Below are 18098 nucleotides of genomic sequence, written 5' to 3'. Positions count from 1 at the left end.
ATATTGGATTTTTGCCTGCATTCCTCTCCCCTTCTTCTCTTCATATACACACTCACAAATTAAACGTATGTGTTTAGGATCATCTCACGTACTTACCATTCTCCTGTAAGAACATTTAAAATCTACTCTTTAGGAATTTCCAAGAATGATGTGCATTATTACTAAAGCCAGCTGTGACCTGGCATCTGTAGCTCATACCTGTAATCCTCGCTACTTGGGAGGAGGATATCAAGGCCAGCCCAGGAATTATCTGAGGATTTTGATAAATGCAGTTGGTCTGGGGTAGGGTCTAGGATTCTGCTTTTCTAACAGGCTCCAGCTATTGTGCCTAATAGATCATGCTTTGAGTAGAATGCAGCTGTAGAGACTGACCACTATGGGTGGTAAGAATGTTTTGTCTATACACAAGCTTCCAGAACCTATTTAAAGTAGAAATACCTATCTTCCATTGTGGTAAGGCCGACAGTCATGTCTTAGCAGGTTATACCCAAGTGCATAGCATGGCTATCTGGACTCTGATGGTTGCCCTCCTGGGCTTTATGTCTTAGTAGGTATATGGTCTTAGACAAATCTTTAACTTCTCTGCATCCAGGTTTCCTTATCTTTATAATGGAAATAGCAAGTCTACTGTAATGACTTTCCAAGTCAATAGGTACAAAGTGCTTAATGTAAGCAGCTTAATTAAGTGCTCATTCAATTTTGCTAATCTTGATGATAGAGGCTGTTCTGTTACAGTTAACACGGACACACAGGCTTATTCTCCTTTTGGTGGATGGTCAAATATAAACCCCTCCATCTCCCTCCTACCAAAAGGCCTATGACCTCTCTTTCAAATTCTTCCTACCCTTCTCCCCACTCCCCCTCCTCTGGCCCCAGTGTGGTCTGGATGGGCCCCAGAGGGGCAGGGACAGGGACAGGACGTGGGGCTGTATCTTACAGGAACCTTAGGGGCTGGCCTGGGAGGGGATTGGGGCCCGGCTTCCTGAAAGGAGGATGGGCTAAGGCAGGCACACAGTGCCGGAGAAGATGCCCTCCTGGGCCCTCTTCATGGTCACCTCCTGCCTCCTCCTGGTCCCTCCAAACCTGGCACAAGTCACCAGCCAAGGTGAGGTGTATGGAGGGGCCCAGGCATAGGGAACCCTAGGAGGGGATGGGAGCCCTGGGAAGGGATGTGAGGTAGGAAGCCCCCCACTAGTTTCCTACCCATAAACATGCCTGGGGGAAGAAGGAGGGGAACCAAAGCCCAACTCACCAGCTATTTCTTAGATGTCTCCTTGCTGACCTCGGATTCAGAGCCCCTGAACTGTTTCTCCCAAACATTTGAGGACCTCACTTGCTTCTGGGATGAGGAAGAGGCAGGACCCAGTGGGACATATCAACTGCTATATGCCTATCCAGGGTAGGTGCTGGGCTGTGCCCCTTCCCCCATATATCTGCCCCTGTACTTTGTGCATCCTATTAGCTTCCCTGTCTTTGGCCCTATCAGGGCATGATTACACTACATGCTCTAAGTAGCCACCTTATGCATGGCCTAGCTCAAGCCACCACCCAAGCCTCATTCCACTATGCCAGTGAGTGAGAAGAAAGTGGCAGTAATGGAAACAGAAGCTGGGCATGGGCCCCACCTGGGTCCTCAGGGCTAAGCATGGTGGCTGTGTAGGTAGGACCTCTCTTCTGCCAACAGCGAGGAGCCCCGCACCTGCCCTCTGATCTCTCAGAGCATGCCCCACTTTGGGACCCGTCATGTGTGCCAGTTTCCAGCCCAGGATGAAATACGTCTCTTTTTTCCACTGCATCTCTGGGTGAAGAATGTGTTCCTGAACCAGACTCTGATGCAACGAGTGATCTTTGTGGATAGTGTGGGTAAGGACATCTCAGTCATTCCATTCTCTGCCTGCAATCTAGCTCCTAGAATCAGACTTGTGTAGATAATGTGGACATTCCCCACTTTCTGACCCCCAGAGGCATCTTGAGATCCTTTTTACCATTTGCTCCAACTTTAGTATCCAGAGCTAGACCTAACCTACAAATCACTTCATACCACCACTCACCTATTCATTTACTCATCAATTCAACAGTTATAGAACACCTCTGGGTGCCAGGTACCATGTCAGGAGAGGAAAATACGGAGATGAAAAGTGGTCCCTGCTGTAAGGAGCATGGAATCTGGCAAACCATTACACTATAGTGAGGTCGCTCTTCTTGTGAGGAAAGGAGAACAAGATAAGGAATCATTCTTCCTACTTGTCACTCAGCTCCAGAGAGTGATGACCTGTGATCTTTTAAAATCAGAGCTGCTTCTAATTCCATCTCCAGCACCCCTTCTGCAGTCCATGGGTTGAATCATAGTTGGTGGCACTCACAGTTTTGATCTACCCTATCTTGCCTTCAGGTCTACCGGCTCCCCCCCATATCATCAAGGCCATGGGTGGGAGTCAGCCAGGGGAACTTCAGATCCGGTGGGAAGCCCCAGCACCTGAAATCAGTGAATTCCTGAGGCATGAACTCCGCTATGGCTCTGCAGATCCCAGGAACTCCACTGGCCACACAGTTATACAGCTGCTCCCCACTGAAACCTGCTGCCCCACCCTGCCAAGGCCAAATCCCGCCTCCACCCTACACCAATCTCCATGTGCTCTGCCCACAGCAACCCAACAGGATGGACCAACAGAGACCTCTCCAACTGGAGAAGTATTTAAACCTCCTTCTGTTCTATTTCCTATCCCCTTCCCCCAACATTTCCCCAGTCAGGGACAGGTCATACTTTGGAAATTCTAAACTCGGTTTGTCCTTGGAAGTTATTGTAGACTTTGATTAGAGCCCTCTCTCTTTAGGTGGTAACTCACTTTGCATCATGTACACTGACAAAATTGAGATCTAATGGGCCTCCTGGTTAATGGAGATTTCCTTTCAGAAATCTCTGAATATCCCCTGAAACCCACCAATCTGGTCCCCATTCTGTGTGTTGTACATCTAACCAGTAAGGTGCTAGCTCTGAACACACGTGGCATGGGGCTTCAAGTATTAGGGGTAGATGTCTCGGATGAGAGGCAGACCTAGATTCTGATGCTGGGATTTTTATCCCCAGGCTCCATCTCTGAAAGTCAGGGGTGGAAGTTGCCTCATCTCAGGGCTCCAGCCTGGCAAGTCCTATTGGCTCCAGTTGCGTAGCCAGCCTGATGGGGTCTCCCTCCGTGGTTCCTGGGGATCCTGGTCTTTACCTGTGACTGTGGACCTTCCACGGGATGCAGGTGGGTCAATAAAGAAATGAGGAGATAGGAAGGAGATTAAAAAAAAAAAAAAAGAACTGTAGGAAACCTTAGGCTGCATGTGAAGGCTCTGAGAACCATGGTCCTGCCTGATAACCTCAAGCTTGCCATTGTGAAGGGCAAACTCTGCTCAAGTGAGAGAAGAGAGAACAGAGCAGATATTCTGTTGTAGTTGTAAAAATGATCTGGATACTCTATCTACAGCTCTATAGACTATGCATGGCTCTGATAGGGCTTCATATTTTGACCTCAGTGACAATTGGGCTTCAATGCTTTACCTTGGACCTGAAGAATGTTACCTGTCAGTGGCAGCAACACAACCATACTAGCTCTCAAGGCTTCTTCCACCACAGTAAGACACGGTGCTGCCCCAGAGACAGGTAAGAGTTGAACTGAGTTTTTGGTTGGTGTGATATCATGAGAGAGATGCTAAAACCAGCAGAAAAATGTAAAGATTGCTCATGGAACTCTTCACTCTCCTGCTTTTGACTGCTAACTAGACTCTTTGCTTTGTTATTTACTCTCCCATTCTCACATGAATGTTTTGTATTCTCAACCTTATCTTTCCATTCCTCCTAGGAATGCTTTAATCACATCATATCCTTGTTTCAGCCTACAGTCTCATTTACTTCAATTTGTTCCCCATGCTTTGTACTTAGCTAAGCTCAAACATTGCTAGATCTGTGTAAAACTCATACTTGGTATAGCCTTCAGCACTCAAATATGTAATACAACTTTGCATGGTCAAATATGGTTTCTGATCTGTTGAATCTAGACAAAAATTAGCCTGGCCTTTTGGGATGTCTACCAAACTCCTCACTGACACACATTACCAACTTTTGACTTCTACCAATTAAATATCTCTAGATGATGTCCACTGTAGTATAACGCTGCCATTACAATGGTCCAAGCCATTATCATCTCTCACTTCATGAAAAGAACTGATACCTTTCCAATCATTCTCCGCCTAGGGGCTGGAGAGTTCTTTTGAAAGTACTAAACTGAACAAAACATTCCCAGCTTTAAAGAAGTCTATCATGGCCTTATAAAGTTCTGAAGATCTACCTCCCATGTGTTTCAGCTTCTATGCTATACTGCCCTTTGCTCCCTCTGTTCCAGCACTGGCCTTCATTGGCTCCCTTATATCTGCCATATTCCCTTCTGCTTCTGAGTCTTAGCACATACTATTTCTCCCTCCTATCTTTACTTCTCTGTACTCCCTCAGGGAACTCTCCCTGATCTTCCTTATTAGATCCAATAGCACACAATTTTACATTCTTGTTCTTTTCATAGTTTACCATTTACATTTTATGTGATTATTTGGTTGACTAAAAAGTTCTCTCTCAGAACTCTAGTTGAGAAAAGCTGACATTGACTATATATGACCCAAAAGGATAAAATCCACCTGTTTTTATGCACAAATATGTTCTCATCTACCTGAAATACAACAGGTGCTTAGCTGAAAATTGCTCAGTGATATGGGTATGGTGGCTGGATGTGGTGGCACATACTTGTATTTCTAGCTTTCAGGAGGCAAGAGGATCATAAGGGAGGCTAAGGCAGAGGCCAGCCTATTGAAACCTGTCTCAAAAAACAGGCTCCAGTGGTAGAGCATCAGCTATCAACCATGAGCATGCAGGCTGAATGTGCACCTTACATGGACCTTACACAAGTCCAATACCAGCAAAATAAATTACCAAACAGTTCAATGAGTGAATAATTTTTAAAACACTCAACAACTGCTGGGTGCTGGTGGCTACTCAGGAGGCTGAGATCTGAGGATCACAGTTTAAAGCCAGTCCAGGCAAGAAAGTCCATGAGGGGCTGGGAAGGTAGCTCAGTGGTAGAGCGCTTGCCTTGCATGCATGAGGCCCTGGGTTCGGTTCCTCAGCACCACATAAGCAGAAAAAAAAAAGCCAGAAGTGTCACTGCGGCTCAAGTGGTAGAGTGCTAGCCTTGAGCTGAAGAGCTGAGGGACAGCGCCCAGGCCCAGAGTTCAGGCCCCACGACCAGACCCAAAAAAAAGAAAGAAAGTCCATGAGACTCATATCTCCAATAAACTACAGAAAAAGCTGAAAGTGGAACTGTGGCTCACGTGGTAGAGCACTAGCCTCAGGGTAGGCTCAAGGACAGAGCCTATGCCCTGAGTTCAGTCCCTGGCATTAAAAAAAAAGACAACAACTTTTTAATGTATGTGTTTGCTTCTATACATTTAAAAATTATATAAAATATTATTGAGAGCCGGGCGCTGGTGGCTCACACCTGTAATCCTAGCTACTCAGGAGGCTGAGATCTGAGGATCACGGTTCAAAGCCAGCCCGGGCAGGAGAGACCGTGAGACTCCTATCTCCAATAAAACCACCAGAAAACCGGAAGTGGCGCTGTAGCTCAAGTGGTAGAGCGCTCGCCTTGAGCTGAAGAGCTAAGGGACAACGCCCAGGCCCAGAGTTCAAGCCCCACGACCGACAAAAAAAAAAAAATATATTATTGAGAGCTAAACACCTGTGGCTCAGCCCTATAATCCTAGCTACTCAGGAGGCTGAGATCTCAGAATTGTGGTTTAAAATTGCCCACCAAAAGTCAGAAGTGGAGCTTAAACAGTAGAGTGCTAGCTAGAACACAGAAGTTCAGGGGCAGCCCTAAGACCAACATACATATCCACATTTTTTAAATTAAACACACACACACACACACATATGATCACATTATACATACTTTTTTTTTTTAACACTTGTTTTTGCGGTGCTAGGAATAGAACCCAGGTCTCACATGTGCTAGACAAGTGCTCTATCACTGAGCGTTGTTTGTTAATTCAGTTTTTAACTATGTCTTGGAACTCATTACAAAAAGATGTCATTCTTGCCAGGGACCGGTGGCTCACATCAGTAATTCTAGCTACTCAGGAGGCTGAGATCTAAAGATTGCAGTTCAAAACCAGCCTGGGCAGGAAAGCCCGAGAGACTCTTATCTCCCACTAACTACCAGAAAACTGGAAGTGGCACTGTGGCTCAAGTGGTAGAGCACTAGCCTTGAGCTGAAGAGCTGAGGGACAGTGCCCAGGCCCAGAGTTCAAGCCCCACAACCGGAAATAAAAAAGATGTCATTCTTTTAAACAAACAGTACAGATTTCCATTGTGCAGAGGTACAATCCATGGACGAAAGGGTGACAAAGCTGAAATCATCATTTATTCTATCAAAACCTTCTTTTCTATGTGTGTGTATACATGTGTGTACATGTCTACATGGTGTGTGTGTACGTGTGTGTACATGTGTGCATGGTGTGTGTATGTATGTGTGTATGTGTGCCAGTACTAGAATTTGAACTCAGGGCCTTGTGCTCTTCTTTGGCTTTTCCATTCAAGGCTGGCACTCTACCACTTGAGATCCACCTCCAGATTTATGCTAGTTAAGTGGAGGTAAGAGTCTCTTGTATTTATCTGCAGGCTTTGAACTATAGTCTTCAGATTTCAGCCTCCCAATTAGCTCAGATTATAGGCATGAGTCACGAGCACCGGCTTCTACTTTTCTTCTTGATTGCCCTCTATTCTACCATGAACTCAGTTTCTACGTAGAAGTCACGCAGGACGTTCTCCATCCATACGTTTTCTACATCCATCAGAAATAGACTGGTCCCTTCCACCTCTTCAGTATCTCTTGAATCATCTTTACTCTACCCCACCTCCACCACTTATCTTCAGACCTTCATCACTTGGCACATGAAAAACCACAACAATGACCTAATGGGTTCCTCTCTTTCTACCTACCCCTCACAAATCCTTCCTACAAGCTGCAGGTAGAGTTTGACACTTTTCTGTTTAAAATCCTTAACTGTCTCCACCTTTTCTTCAAGATTAAATTCAAGTGGGCTGGGAATGTGGCTTAGTGGTAGAGTGCTTACCTAGAATGTATGAAGCCTTGGTGTCAATTCCTCTGTACCACATAGAAAAAGCTGAAAGTGGTGCTGTGGCTCAAGTGGTAGAGTGCTAGCCTTGAGCAAAAGGAGCTCAGGGACAATACCCAGGCCCTGAGTTCAAGTCCCAGATTAAGTCCAAGCTCCTTGGAAAGGCCACAAAGCCATCCATGACTGGGCTGTACTCTCACAAGCATTATTACCAGGCCTTATGTCATGTTACAGTGTATCACCAGGTCCTGTATCCTAATACCATTCTGCACCATTTAGTATTTCCCCCAAAGCACTGTATGTATATGTGTGAATATCTTATCTGAGCATAAGCATGTACCTGAGATGCTCATTTGTTCCCTTTACCCTGTCTCTCCAGTCAAGGTTAGATGTCCCTCTGTGATGCTCCCAGGTCAGCCTGTCCATGTTACAGAAAATACCTGTTTTTCTGCTTCTCCCAATGAAAGGATATTTCATTGAAGATTATTCCACAATGCCTAGCATATGAGTAACAATTGTTTGGTGACTAAATGGGTAAAGATATAAATATATACATAGTGTTTTAGAGATGACAAGTTACTTAGGAATCGTAATCAAGAATCAGACATGATTCGTTTGCTCAGTAAACAAATTTTTTTTTAGTAAACAAATTTTTGAGGTGAGTTATATGCCAGGCATTGGGGATAGAGAGACAAAACAAAAAAGATTCTAGGGCTGGGAATGTAGCTCAGTGAAAGAGTGCTTGCCTAATATGCATGAAACTCTGGATTTGATCCCCAAACAATAATAACATTTTTTAAGTAGGGAAAGGATCCAGCATTGATAGGGCTTATATTTTAGTGGGGAGTATTGAGAAGGACAAGGATAATAAGTTTCAGATATATACATACATACATACATATAATAAAGACTAAGCAAAGGAAGTATTACTTTAAACTGAGTACTCACAATAGCCTCATCAAGGAGGTAATAGGTTAGCTGAGATCCAAGAGACAAAAGGGAGAAATGCAGGACAAAGGCAAAACATAAAGACAGGACATGTGGCATATTTGTGATAGAGACAGAAGGCCCACATAGATGAAGGGGATGAAAATCACAGGATAAAAGAACAGTTAAGGAAGGAGGAATCAAAACACATAGAGTCTATAAGCATAACATTTAGCCTAATTTAAAAAAAAATTGTTGTTCCTAAGGCCTGAATGCTGTCCCTGAACTTCTTTTACTCAAGGCTAGCACTCTACCACTTGAGCCACAATGCCACTTCCAGCCTTTTTTTTTTAATTGTGAAAATACCATACAGAGGGGTTACAATTACATGGGCAAGATAATGAGTACCAAGCATTGTTGCCTCCTCCTTTGTTTCCCCATACCATCCCTTCCCCTCTCCACTCCCCCATCCCCTCTCCCCCCTCCAGTCTTTTTGAATAGTTTATTGGAGATAAAAAGTTTCACAGACTTTCCTGCCTGGGCTAGCCTCTAACCTCAATCCTCAGATCTCAGCCTCCTGAGAAGATACAAGTGTGAGCCACCGGCACCCAGTTTAGCTTGGATTTTATGCCAAGTGGGATGAAGAGCCATTGAAGGATTTTTAAGAGAACGAGTAAGCTGGTGCTTTTAAATCACACCTGTAACCCTAGCTACTCCTTGAGGTTGACATCTAAGTATTGTGGTTTGAAGCAGCCCAAGCAGGAAAGTCTATGAGACTCTTATCTCCAATGAACTACCAAACAGCTGGAAGTAGAGCTATGACTCAGATGGTAGAATGCTAACCTTGAGCAAAAAAATACCCCTCAGGAACAGTCCCAGGTCCAACATTCAAGTCTAAGGAGGGCAACAAAAAAAAAGGGGAATAATAACATGATAGATAGATAGATAGATAGATAGATAGATAGATAGATAGATAGATAGATAGATAGATCAGGGCTAGGGACATAGTTCAGTGGCAGAGCATTGTCTAGCAAGCATGAGGCACTGGGATCAATCTTCAGCACAGAAAGAAACAAAAAATCCAGGTAGAGTCCCAGCACTCAGAAAAGATTAAGGCAGGAAAATCATGAGTTCAAGTCCAGCCTGAACACTATAGCAAGACCCTCTCTCAAAAAGTAAAAAAAGCCAGGTACTGGTGGCTCACGCCTGTAATCCTAGCTACTCAGGAGGCTGAGATCTGAGGATCGCAGTTCAAAGCCAGCCCAGGCAGGAAAATCCATGAGACTCTTATCTCCAATAAACCACTCAGAAAACCAGAAGTGGCACTGTGGCTCAAGAGGTAGAGCACTAGCCTTGAGCTGAAGAGCTGAGGGACAGTGCCCAGGCCCAGAGTTCAAGCCCCACAACCGACCAAAAACAAAATGTAGAAGTAACAAAAAGGAGAGTATTTCTCTGTAAGAGAAATAAGAGTAGAAGGCTACCAGTTAAAAATTTGCTTTAATCTAGACAAGAAACAATGGTAGTTTCATCTTGAAAAGATAAAAATAAATAGATTTATGATATACTCTGGACATTGTCCAATTGATATTTGAAGTATATTCTACTAGCTGTGTGGAGAATAAACTGAAAGCAGTGGTAGAAATGGAGGCAAAAGGTCATTTAGGAAGCTGTTGTAATAATCTAATGCAAAATACCCAATGGAGGGTATCTGTATGAGAACAATTTAAAAATATACAGATGTTTCCCCTCTAGAAAGATGAAAGATCTTTACTCTTCGAAGTAATTCTGTGAAGTAGGTATTAACCCATTTTATAAACAGGAAGAAACTAGAGTGGAGTTTTGTTTTGGGTTTTATTTTTGGGGTGTGTGTGTTTTATTTTTGGGGTGTGTGTGTGTGTGTGTGTGTTTGGTGGGGTTTTGTTGTTTTGAGGGGAAGGCAGTCCTGGAGCTTGAACTCAGGGCCTTGTACCTGCTAGGCACATCAAATAATTTGCCCAAAGTTATACTCTGGTGAGCCAAGACCTGAATTCTATAGACTGAGCTATTTTAAAATATCATATCAGCTCAAGGGGAAGAGGCAGGGCCTCCTGTTGTAAGACAGAGGCCCACTCAAGGGAGGAGTTAGATTTGCAATCCACATGGGCCATAGTTTCTGTGAGATGGGGAGGATAGAGGTGATTCTCTTGGACAGGCCTGCTGCAATCACCATATTGGGCTGCTTCTTAGGGACCCTGTCTGGGAGAAGTGTGAAGAAGAGGCAGAACCAAATTCAGGATTACAGCCTCCTCAGCTCTCGCGCTGCCACTTCAGGTCACGGAATGACAGCGTTATTCACGTGCTTGTAGAGGTGAACACAACCCAGGGTGTTGTTTACAGCTACCTAAGATCCCCTTTCTGGATCCACCAGGCTGGTAAGATCTTCCCTATTCCTCCCACACTATTCTCACTCCCACCAAATGTATGTATGTGATTCCTCTTAACCCTTCTGACCCATGCCTCATGCACCAAAGGGCTTAACCCAGTCCCTGCTGAATTCCCTGTAGTACTCCTCCCCACCCCAAGCTTGCAATGGAAGGAGGTGTCCAGTGGGCAGCTGGAGTTGGAGTGGCAGCACCCATCCTCCTGGGCAGCCCAAGAGACCTGCTATCAACTTCGATACACAGGAGAAGGCCATCAGAACTGGAAGGTACAATCAAGTAATAAATATCCACAGACTACTGCACATACCATTCCTAAGGTCTACCATGTCTATACTATGTTCTTCTATCTATGGTCAGGCTTGTACATCTATGTTAATCTCTGTAGCTGCTCTTGGGCCTGTGACACTGCTGGTTCCCCTAATTCAAATGTTCTTTTCTATTTATCTTTGGAATATCAGGCTCTGACTGAATTTTCTCACTCTCCTATTCTGGCTCCAGTCGTTCATAATAGCTGCTGTTTCCTAGAGTCTCATGCTAGACACTTTGCCCCTACGTAAACATATACATCTCTCTAGGTGAGTGCTTCAGTCCCATGGTTACAATATCTATATCCTAATAATCCCAGTTTTACCATTCTAACACACACACACACACACACACACACACACACACACACACGCTTTTTTTTTTCCCTGTTGTGGTACTAGGGTTTGTTAGGCAGATACTCTACCAATTAATCATGCCTCAGCATCTTGTTGCTTCTATATAGTCTTGTATTTATGCCCAGCAAGCCTAGGGCAATCCTCCTACTTATACTTGCTGCATAAATGTGGTGATAGGTAAACACCACTGCTCTGGCCTTTTATTGGGTAAAATGCAGTCTCTCTGACTTTCTTGCCAGGCTAGCTAGAGGACCCTTGATTTTCCTTATCTCTGCTTCCCAACTACAACTATAGGTATGAGCCACCATGGCTAGCCTAACTCCCACTCTGAAAAGAGGTTAAGAAACATAGGCAAATTACCTCAATTTTCAAAGTCTGTACTTCCTTGTTGGTAAAATGTGAATAATGCCATCTACTATATGGAGTTAGAAAATAAGTAAATACCTAGCATAGTGCTTGTCATACAGAAGGTGTTCTAATACACTAATATACTAATGTTATTTCTCTGCCTACTTTATATATATGTAGAGAGAGAGAGATACACACTTCTTACCAGAAAGCTGTACCTAAAACAACCACCCTATCTCACACAGTTCAAATTCATTGTATTCAAAACTAAACTCATCTGCCCCCTCTAATGTACTAAGATTTAGCTCACGTACAATGAAGTGTACAAACCTTAAATGTTGAATTGTTTTTACATATATACAGCTATGTGTCCATTACCAAGAACAAGATACTAATTATTTCCAGCATCCCATAAACTACTTTTGTCCCCTATTCACCTTACCACCAAAGAGGAATCACTATCTGACATTACCATTAATTGGTTTGGCTGTAAACTTTTTTCCTTTTTGAGACAGAGTTCACTATGTAGTCTATGCTGGCCTGTAACTCAGGATTCTCCTGCCTCAGCATCCTGAAAGCTGGAACTACAAATGGAACCCACCAAACCCAGTAACTGTTAAACTGTATAAACTAGAACCATACAGAACTTCTTCAAGCTACTCCTGCTTCCTGTCTCTGACATTGCCACTACTTATTGTGTAACAAAGCCTGGAATCATATAGTCTTTTCCTTTCTCTTTCCTTCCTATTAACCAACAAGTACATTAAATAACGTACTAATTCTTCAAATCCTTACTACTACTACCTTAGCTTTCTCTTTGACCATCCAGCTTTCCCATCTGTGGCCTTAGCATACTGAACTATCCTTTAATCCCCAACCAAGCAGCTCAGGCAGCATTGAATGTTTCTTTGGGTTACCATGGTGCTTTGTACTAATTAGTTGTGATTCTTTGTTTGGCTGCCTCATTAGATACGTGAGACTGTGGGTCATTTATCTTTGCCTCCAGTGCCAAGCACAATGTTTGCATATTCTGAGCAATTCTTAACTTCCTAAGCCATTGTTAGTAAGTCTCCCACTTGGGTGTGTCTCTGGGTGGCCAGGGCCCAATTAGGGCCGCATCTCCTTGTCAGAGATCTCTGTGCGGGTTGGGGGGGGTGGTCCCCACATGTGTCCAGCTGCGTGGCTCTGGGAAGGTCAGGTCTGAGTAAAGGGTGTGTACTCTGTCTGGTGGGCTTCTCCGGCAACAGGGGAGAGGTCCAGGTTCTGCACCCGGGTGTTAAGGGAGGAAGAGCGTTTTGCAGGCAGTCAGGCCCTTGGGTGGAGATCCCAGCCTTTCTGGGGATTTGACGTGGTGGGATTTTGGTCCAACTGGAGCAGAGCGCTGGGGGCCCGCTGCAGGCCCGAGCCCGGCCCACCGCTGGCTTCCCCGCGCAGGTGCTGGAGCCGCCTCTAGGGGCCCGGGGAGGAAGCCTGGAGCTGCGACCCCGATCCCGCTACAGCTTACAGCTGCGCGCCCGGCTCCACGGTCCCACCTACCGGGGCCCGTGGAGCGCTTGGTCTGACCCTGCGAGGGTGGAGACGGCCTCGGAGAGCGGTGAGGCGGGGCGGACGGGGCGCAGCTCCCCGGGTGACCCGGGCAGGGCAGGGCAGGGCAGGGCAGGGCGGGGAGGGGGGGAGGCAGGGGCGGAGCCGGGAGGGGGAGGGGGGAGCAGCCAAGGTCAAACGATTTTTGTCCCCTAGCCTGGATCTCCTTGGTGACGGCTCTGCTCCTGGTGCTGGGCCTCAGTGCCCTCCTGGGCCTGCTGCTGCTGAGGTGGCAGTTTCCCGTGCACTACAGGTACCGTCCCTGCCAAGGGGGAGAAGGGCAGTGGGCCCGGCCTGACCCCGGAGCCTGGTTTAGAAGCCTCATCCTAGGGTCACTGGACGCCACGCCAAGTCTACATCTGCAACTTCAGCTGTTTCCTGCACGCCCCCGGAGTCAAACGTGCTCACCTCAAACAGCCCCTTCTCACTGCGCACGTCAGTGATCTGGCCCCCAACCAGGACACTTTAGCGCCTCCCGCTCCACCCCAGCCCATCCAATAGGCCACCATGTCTGGTCCTTTCACCTCTAAACCCTTGTTCAAACAATGACTCCCTTTCTCCAACCAGACACAGGACTTGACTCGCTGAAACAGAGCCTCTTCTCTTTCCCATCTAGCCTCAAAGCCACCAGAAAAACCTTTCCAAAAGGCACTTGTGAGCCTGTCATTCTCCTCCTTAAATCCCTTCAATAGTTCCCCAGGATAAAAGCCAGACCAGTGAGTCTTGCATGCCCCACACCTTCTTCTATCCCGTGTATCAGCCTGGCTAAACTGTTGGGTGATTTTCGCCACAGCCTGTTTTGCTTCTCAACTGCTTTGCACAGAATGTCCTCTGTGCCTTGATTATTCTCCTGGCTAAGTAATACATATTCATCTATAAATAACTTCACGTACTCTTAAAAATCTCTTCCTGATCTGCCTTTATTGACTGCTCTTCTGTGCTTTCTTATTGTTTTATTGTGTTTTTTTTTCTTTCTTTTTCCTAAAAAATGAACTCGTGGCTCATGCATAACGTTAAGCACACACTCCACCACTGAACCACCCCCATCTCCCTGGTCTTGTATGTATTTCTTTATGTCTTCTCCATTATACCTTACTTGGTCATTTTTAAATCCTCAGCACAGAGCCTGCCAAGTAGCAGGCCCTTAAATAAATGTTAGTAATGAGTAACTCACTTTTGTGAGGGCTGAGGAGAAATGCCACTTGAAATTATAAGCATGAAGGATAGAATCCATACCACCTCAGTGTTCCAACTGGTACAGTCTGCTGATTCGTGAACACTTAGAAGTGAGCTCCTCCAATCATTGTGTTTTCATAGTCCTAGGCTAGATTAGGTACCCCTTTTGTGGTCTCACAGCTCTCTTTGAACATGTTTCTCTTAGAACTTTTAGCCTGCCTATGTGTATGCACAACTTGGAATGAAGCCTTCATGCAGATAGCCAGATCCAACAAAAATATTAGGGGGGGATGGGGGGTTGCTGCTGAACCAGGAATACTGCATTTCTTTTCCACAATTAGGTAAGTCACCCTATTTTCTTAGAGGACATAGAGGTGACGTAATGGAAGAAGCCAGAAATGTTTAGCTAAAGTCCTTCTGCATAGAATTATAAGGTTAAAGAACTGGAGGGCTCCCCAATTCATCTTAGACTGTACTCCCAGATAGATGGCCCTGTGTAGGAACTTTTTCTTCCTCTGGTACTAGGGTTTGAACTCAAAGTATTAAGCTCTCACTCAAAGTATTAAGCTTTCTTGCTCATTGCTGATACCTTACCACTTGAGCCATACCTCCAGTCTAGCATTTTGCTAGTTTATTGGGGATGAAGTCTCATAGATTTTTCTGCCCAGGCTAGCTTTGAACGGAAACCCTCCAGGTCTCAGTCTTCTGACTAGCAAGGAGTACAGGCATGAGCCACTGATACCCAGCTCAGTTCATAATTTAATAAGAAGCTCCAGTGGTTTTGTACATTCACTAAAGTAATTTCTTAAGCACTTACTATGGTCCTCCAGATGCTGAAGATACAGGAGTGAAAAAATACACAAACTCTGTTCCCAACGAGTTTGATCTGGGGAGTAGACACACACACACACACACACACACACACACATACACACACACACACACATACCAATACAATAAATATAAAACAAATAAGTCAAGTGCTATAAGGAAAAATGAAACCAGGCATGGTGGTACACATCTGGAATCCCAGCACTCCACACACTCAGAAAGATCCCAAGTTGAGGATAGCCCAATCAATTATACTGAGACTTTGTCTTTAAAAAACAAAAACAAAACAACCACCATAAAAAAGAAAGGAATGAAAAAAAAAGAAAGGAATGAAGGAAAATAAAGCAGAGCATAAAATAGTGAGGGGGAAGGGAAATGGTAATGTTAGCAACAAAGAGGGCATTGCTTATCCGGATAACATATTAACAGAGATGTAAATGAAGTGTGGGCCAAGTGTTTCAGGAGAGAGAAGATCAAGTGCAAAGGTCCTAAAGCAGGACTGTTTGGGGAAGGTCTGCTCAATACTCTGAACTATATTTTTTTTTGGGTCCGGTCATGGGGCCTGAACTCTGGGCCTAGGCGCTGTCCCTCAGCTCTTCAGCTCAAGGCTAGCACTCTACCACTTGAGCCACAGCGCCACTTCCGGCTTTTTTCTTTTTGCTTGTGTGGTGCTGAGGAATTGAACCCAGGGCCTCATGCATGCAAGGCAAGCGCTCTACCACTGAACCACCTTCCCAGCCCCTCTGCACTATTCTTTTTGAAGCTGCCCACCAGTGACCACCTCCCTCTCCACCTGAGGTTTCCTTATCTTCCTTTACACCTCTATCTCTCCAAGCTGTATTTCTCCACCTCACTGCCAACCCCACTGTCCTGCTTCACTGTTCTCTTCATCCATCCCAACTCATTCCCACAATAAAGGCTCCCCATCTTTCTTTACCCCTAGGAGACTGAGGCATGCCCTGTGGCCCTCACTTCCAGACCTGCACCGTGTCCTCGGCCAGTACCTTAGAGATACTGCAGCCCTGAGTCCAGTGAGTACACCCTCTCTCCTACTTTCTCCTCTCCTCACCACCCATGACCCTTGTCACCACCCAATGCAACTTGTTCAAGGGTCTTGCCCAGCAGTGTACCACCCCCAGGTACTACCCCTAGCCCAATTCTCCTTCCACTGCAGTCCAGTTCACCAGGATCTGCTCTAACCCAGTTCCTTTTGTCCATTTCTCTCAGCCCAAGGCTACCGTCACAGATAGCTATGAAGAAGTGGAACCCAGCCTCCTTGAAATCCTACCTAAGTCCTCAGAGAAGACTCCCTTGCCCCTGTGTTCCTCCCAGGCTCAGGTGGACTACCGAGGCCTCCAGCCTTCTTGCCTGGAGGCCATGGCTCAATCTGGATCCTGCTGTACCACCCACATTGCCAACCATTCCTACCTACCACTAAGTTGCTGGCAGCAGCCCTAAAAGCAGGCCCCTCGCTCCCAGTTCCCTGGACAGATACAGGACTCTGCAAACCTTTTGACCCTGATCCCAAGGCCTCAGACCTCACACCCATTCCTGTCTACTTCCTTGGGCTTTATTGCACTGATCTTTCTAACCTTTTCCTGACAAATCAAGGCCCTGTTGTAAAAGGTATTTAAAAACTACTGCTGAAAAACATGACTCCCTACTTAGACCTCCAAATTACTTCAAGGCAGAATAAAAGCTAGGCATCCCTACCATGTATCTATGTCCTTTGCTCTGGCTATTCTCTCCTGCAGTCACAACTATCCTGGAAGCTAGGAAGGAGGAACAAACCACTGAACCCACCAGGCATTATTATTCTTACTGTAATAAAATCCCATCTGACAAATCGTGACTGTCATAGCACCTTTGACCTGATACTGGGACTCTGACTCATTCCTCTGACCTAGGACTACAACTGCTTAACCCTGCCTTTCATCCCCTGCTCCTAGTTCTTTGTCTATTTAAACTTATAACTCATGTCTATAGCCCGAAGATGGCTGGCTGAAATGCTATCTTCCTATAGCATGTCCATGCTATGTAATAAATTTCCTTTCTCTGCCCTTCACCATGTCTCTTTATTTGGCATTTAGAGGCAAGTGGCTGGACCTGACACATGGAAGCCCAGGAGTTTCCGCCTGAGATCTAAAATACCAGTTCCATTTTCTCCACAGGCAGGTTTGTTTAACTAAGTCTCTCTGCTTTTTACCTTACTCTCTCTCCTCTCAAATATCAAAGTCATCAAAAAGAAGCCTTATTCCCCTGCTACTTTTTAGAATACTTCAATTGTTCCTCTAGTACCTACCACTTCTTAGTGAAACCACTGAGGTGAAGTTCACATCAAATTTTTTTCTTTTTTTTTTTTCTGTCGGGCTTGAACTCAGGGCCTGGGTGCTATTCCTGGGGTTTTTTGTTCAAGGCTAGTACTCTACCTCTTTGAGTCATAGCACCACTTCCTGTTTCTAAGGGTTAATTGAAGATAAAAGTCTCACGGACTTTCCTCCCTGGGCTGGCTTTGAACTACCGTCCTCAGATCTCAGCTTCCTGAGTAACTAGGATTACAGGCATGAGCCACTAGCAACCAGCTCAAATCTTTTCATTGCAAGATCCACTAGGATCTTGTTAATCATCTATTTATTTGATCTCTCTGTGATATATGTCATAGTTGACCACTCTTTTCTCCTTTAAATTCTCTCCTACCTTAATTTCCTACACCATTGTTGCCTTCTCTCCTGGTCCCTGCTCCTTCTGAGTATATCAGCAGTAAGGTAGATAAAACTGGGGTCATAACTGGGTTTAATTCAGGTCTTTTACACTTGCTAACTACACCTTAGGCAAATAATTGTCTCTGGACCTCATTTTTCATGTGTATAAAACAGGGAGAAAGCCAGGTGCCGGTGGCTGATGCCTGTAATCCTAGCTACTTAGGAGGCTGAGATCTGAGGATTGTGGTTCAAAGCCAGCCGGGCAGGAAAGTCCATGA

At 45.3% G+C, this 18098-nt stretch overlaps 1 protein-coding gene across 1 annotated transcript; it reads left to right on the top strand.

Annotated features, from left to right (window-relative positions):
- The first annotated feature begins 1026 nt into the window (after window positions 1-1026).
- On the top strand, window positions 1027-17170 carry LOC138823594 (thrombopoietin receptor-like). Its single transcript, XM_070016993.1, has 12 exons — window positions 1027-1105; window positions 1267-1399; window positions 1685-1863; window positions 2393-2691; window positions 3089-3251; window positions 3523-3649; window positions 10324-10508; window positions 10641-10783; window positions 12962-13121; window positions 13268-13364; window positions 16062-16149; window positions 16346-17170. The coding sequence occupies exons 1-12, from the start codon at window positions 1027-1029 to the stop codon at window positions 16574-16576; spliced, it is 1884 nt and encodes a 627-aa protein (XP_069873094.1). The 3' UTR covers window positions 16577-17170.
- Window positions 17171-18098: the final 928 nt, after the last annotated feature.

This window comes from Dipodomys merriami, unplaced genomic scaffold (genome assembly GCF_024711535.1).
Source record: "Dipodomys merriami isolate MVZ:Mamm:240054 unplaced genomic scaffold, mDipMer1.0.p SCAF_121, whole genome shotgun sequence".
Lineage (NCBI taxonomy): Eukaryota > Metazoa > Chordata > Mammalia > Rodentia > Heteromyidae > Dipodomys > Dipodomys merriami.
The sequence above is the reverse complement of the archived record's forward strand: the minus strand, read 5'-3'. Positions and strand labels throughout refer to the sequence as shown.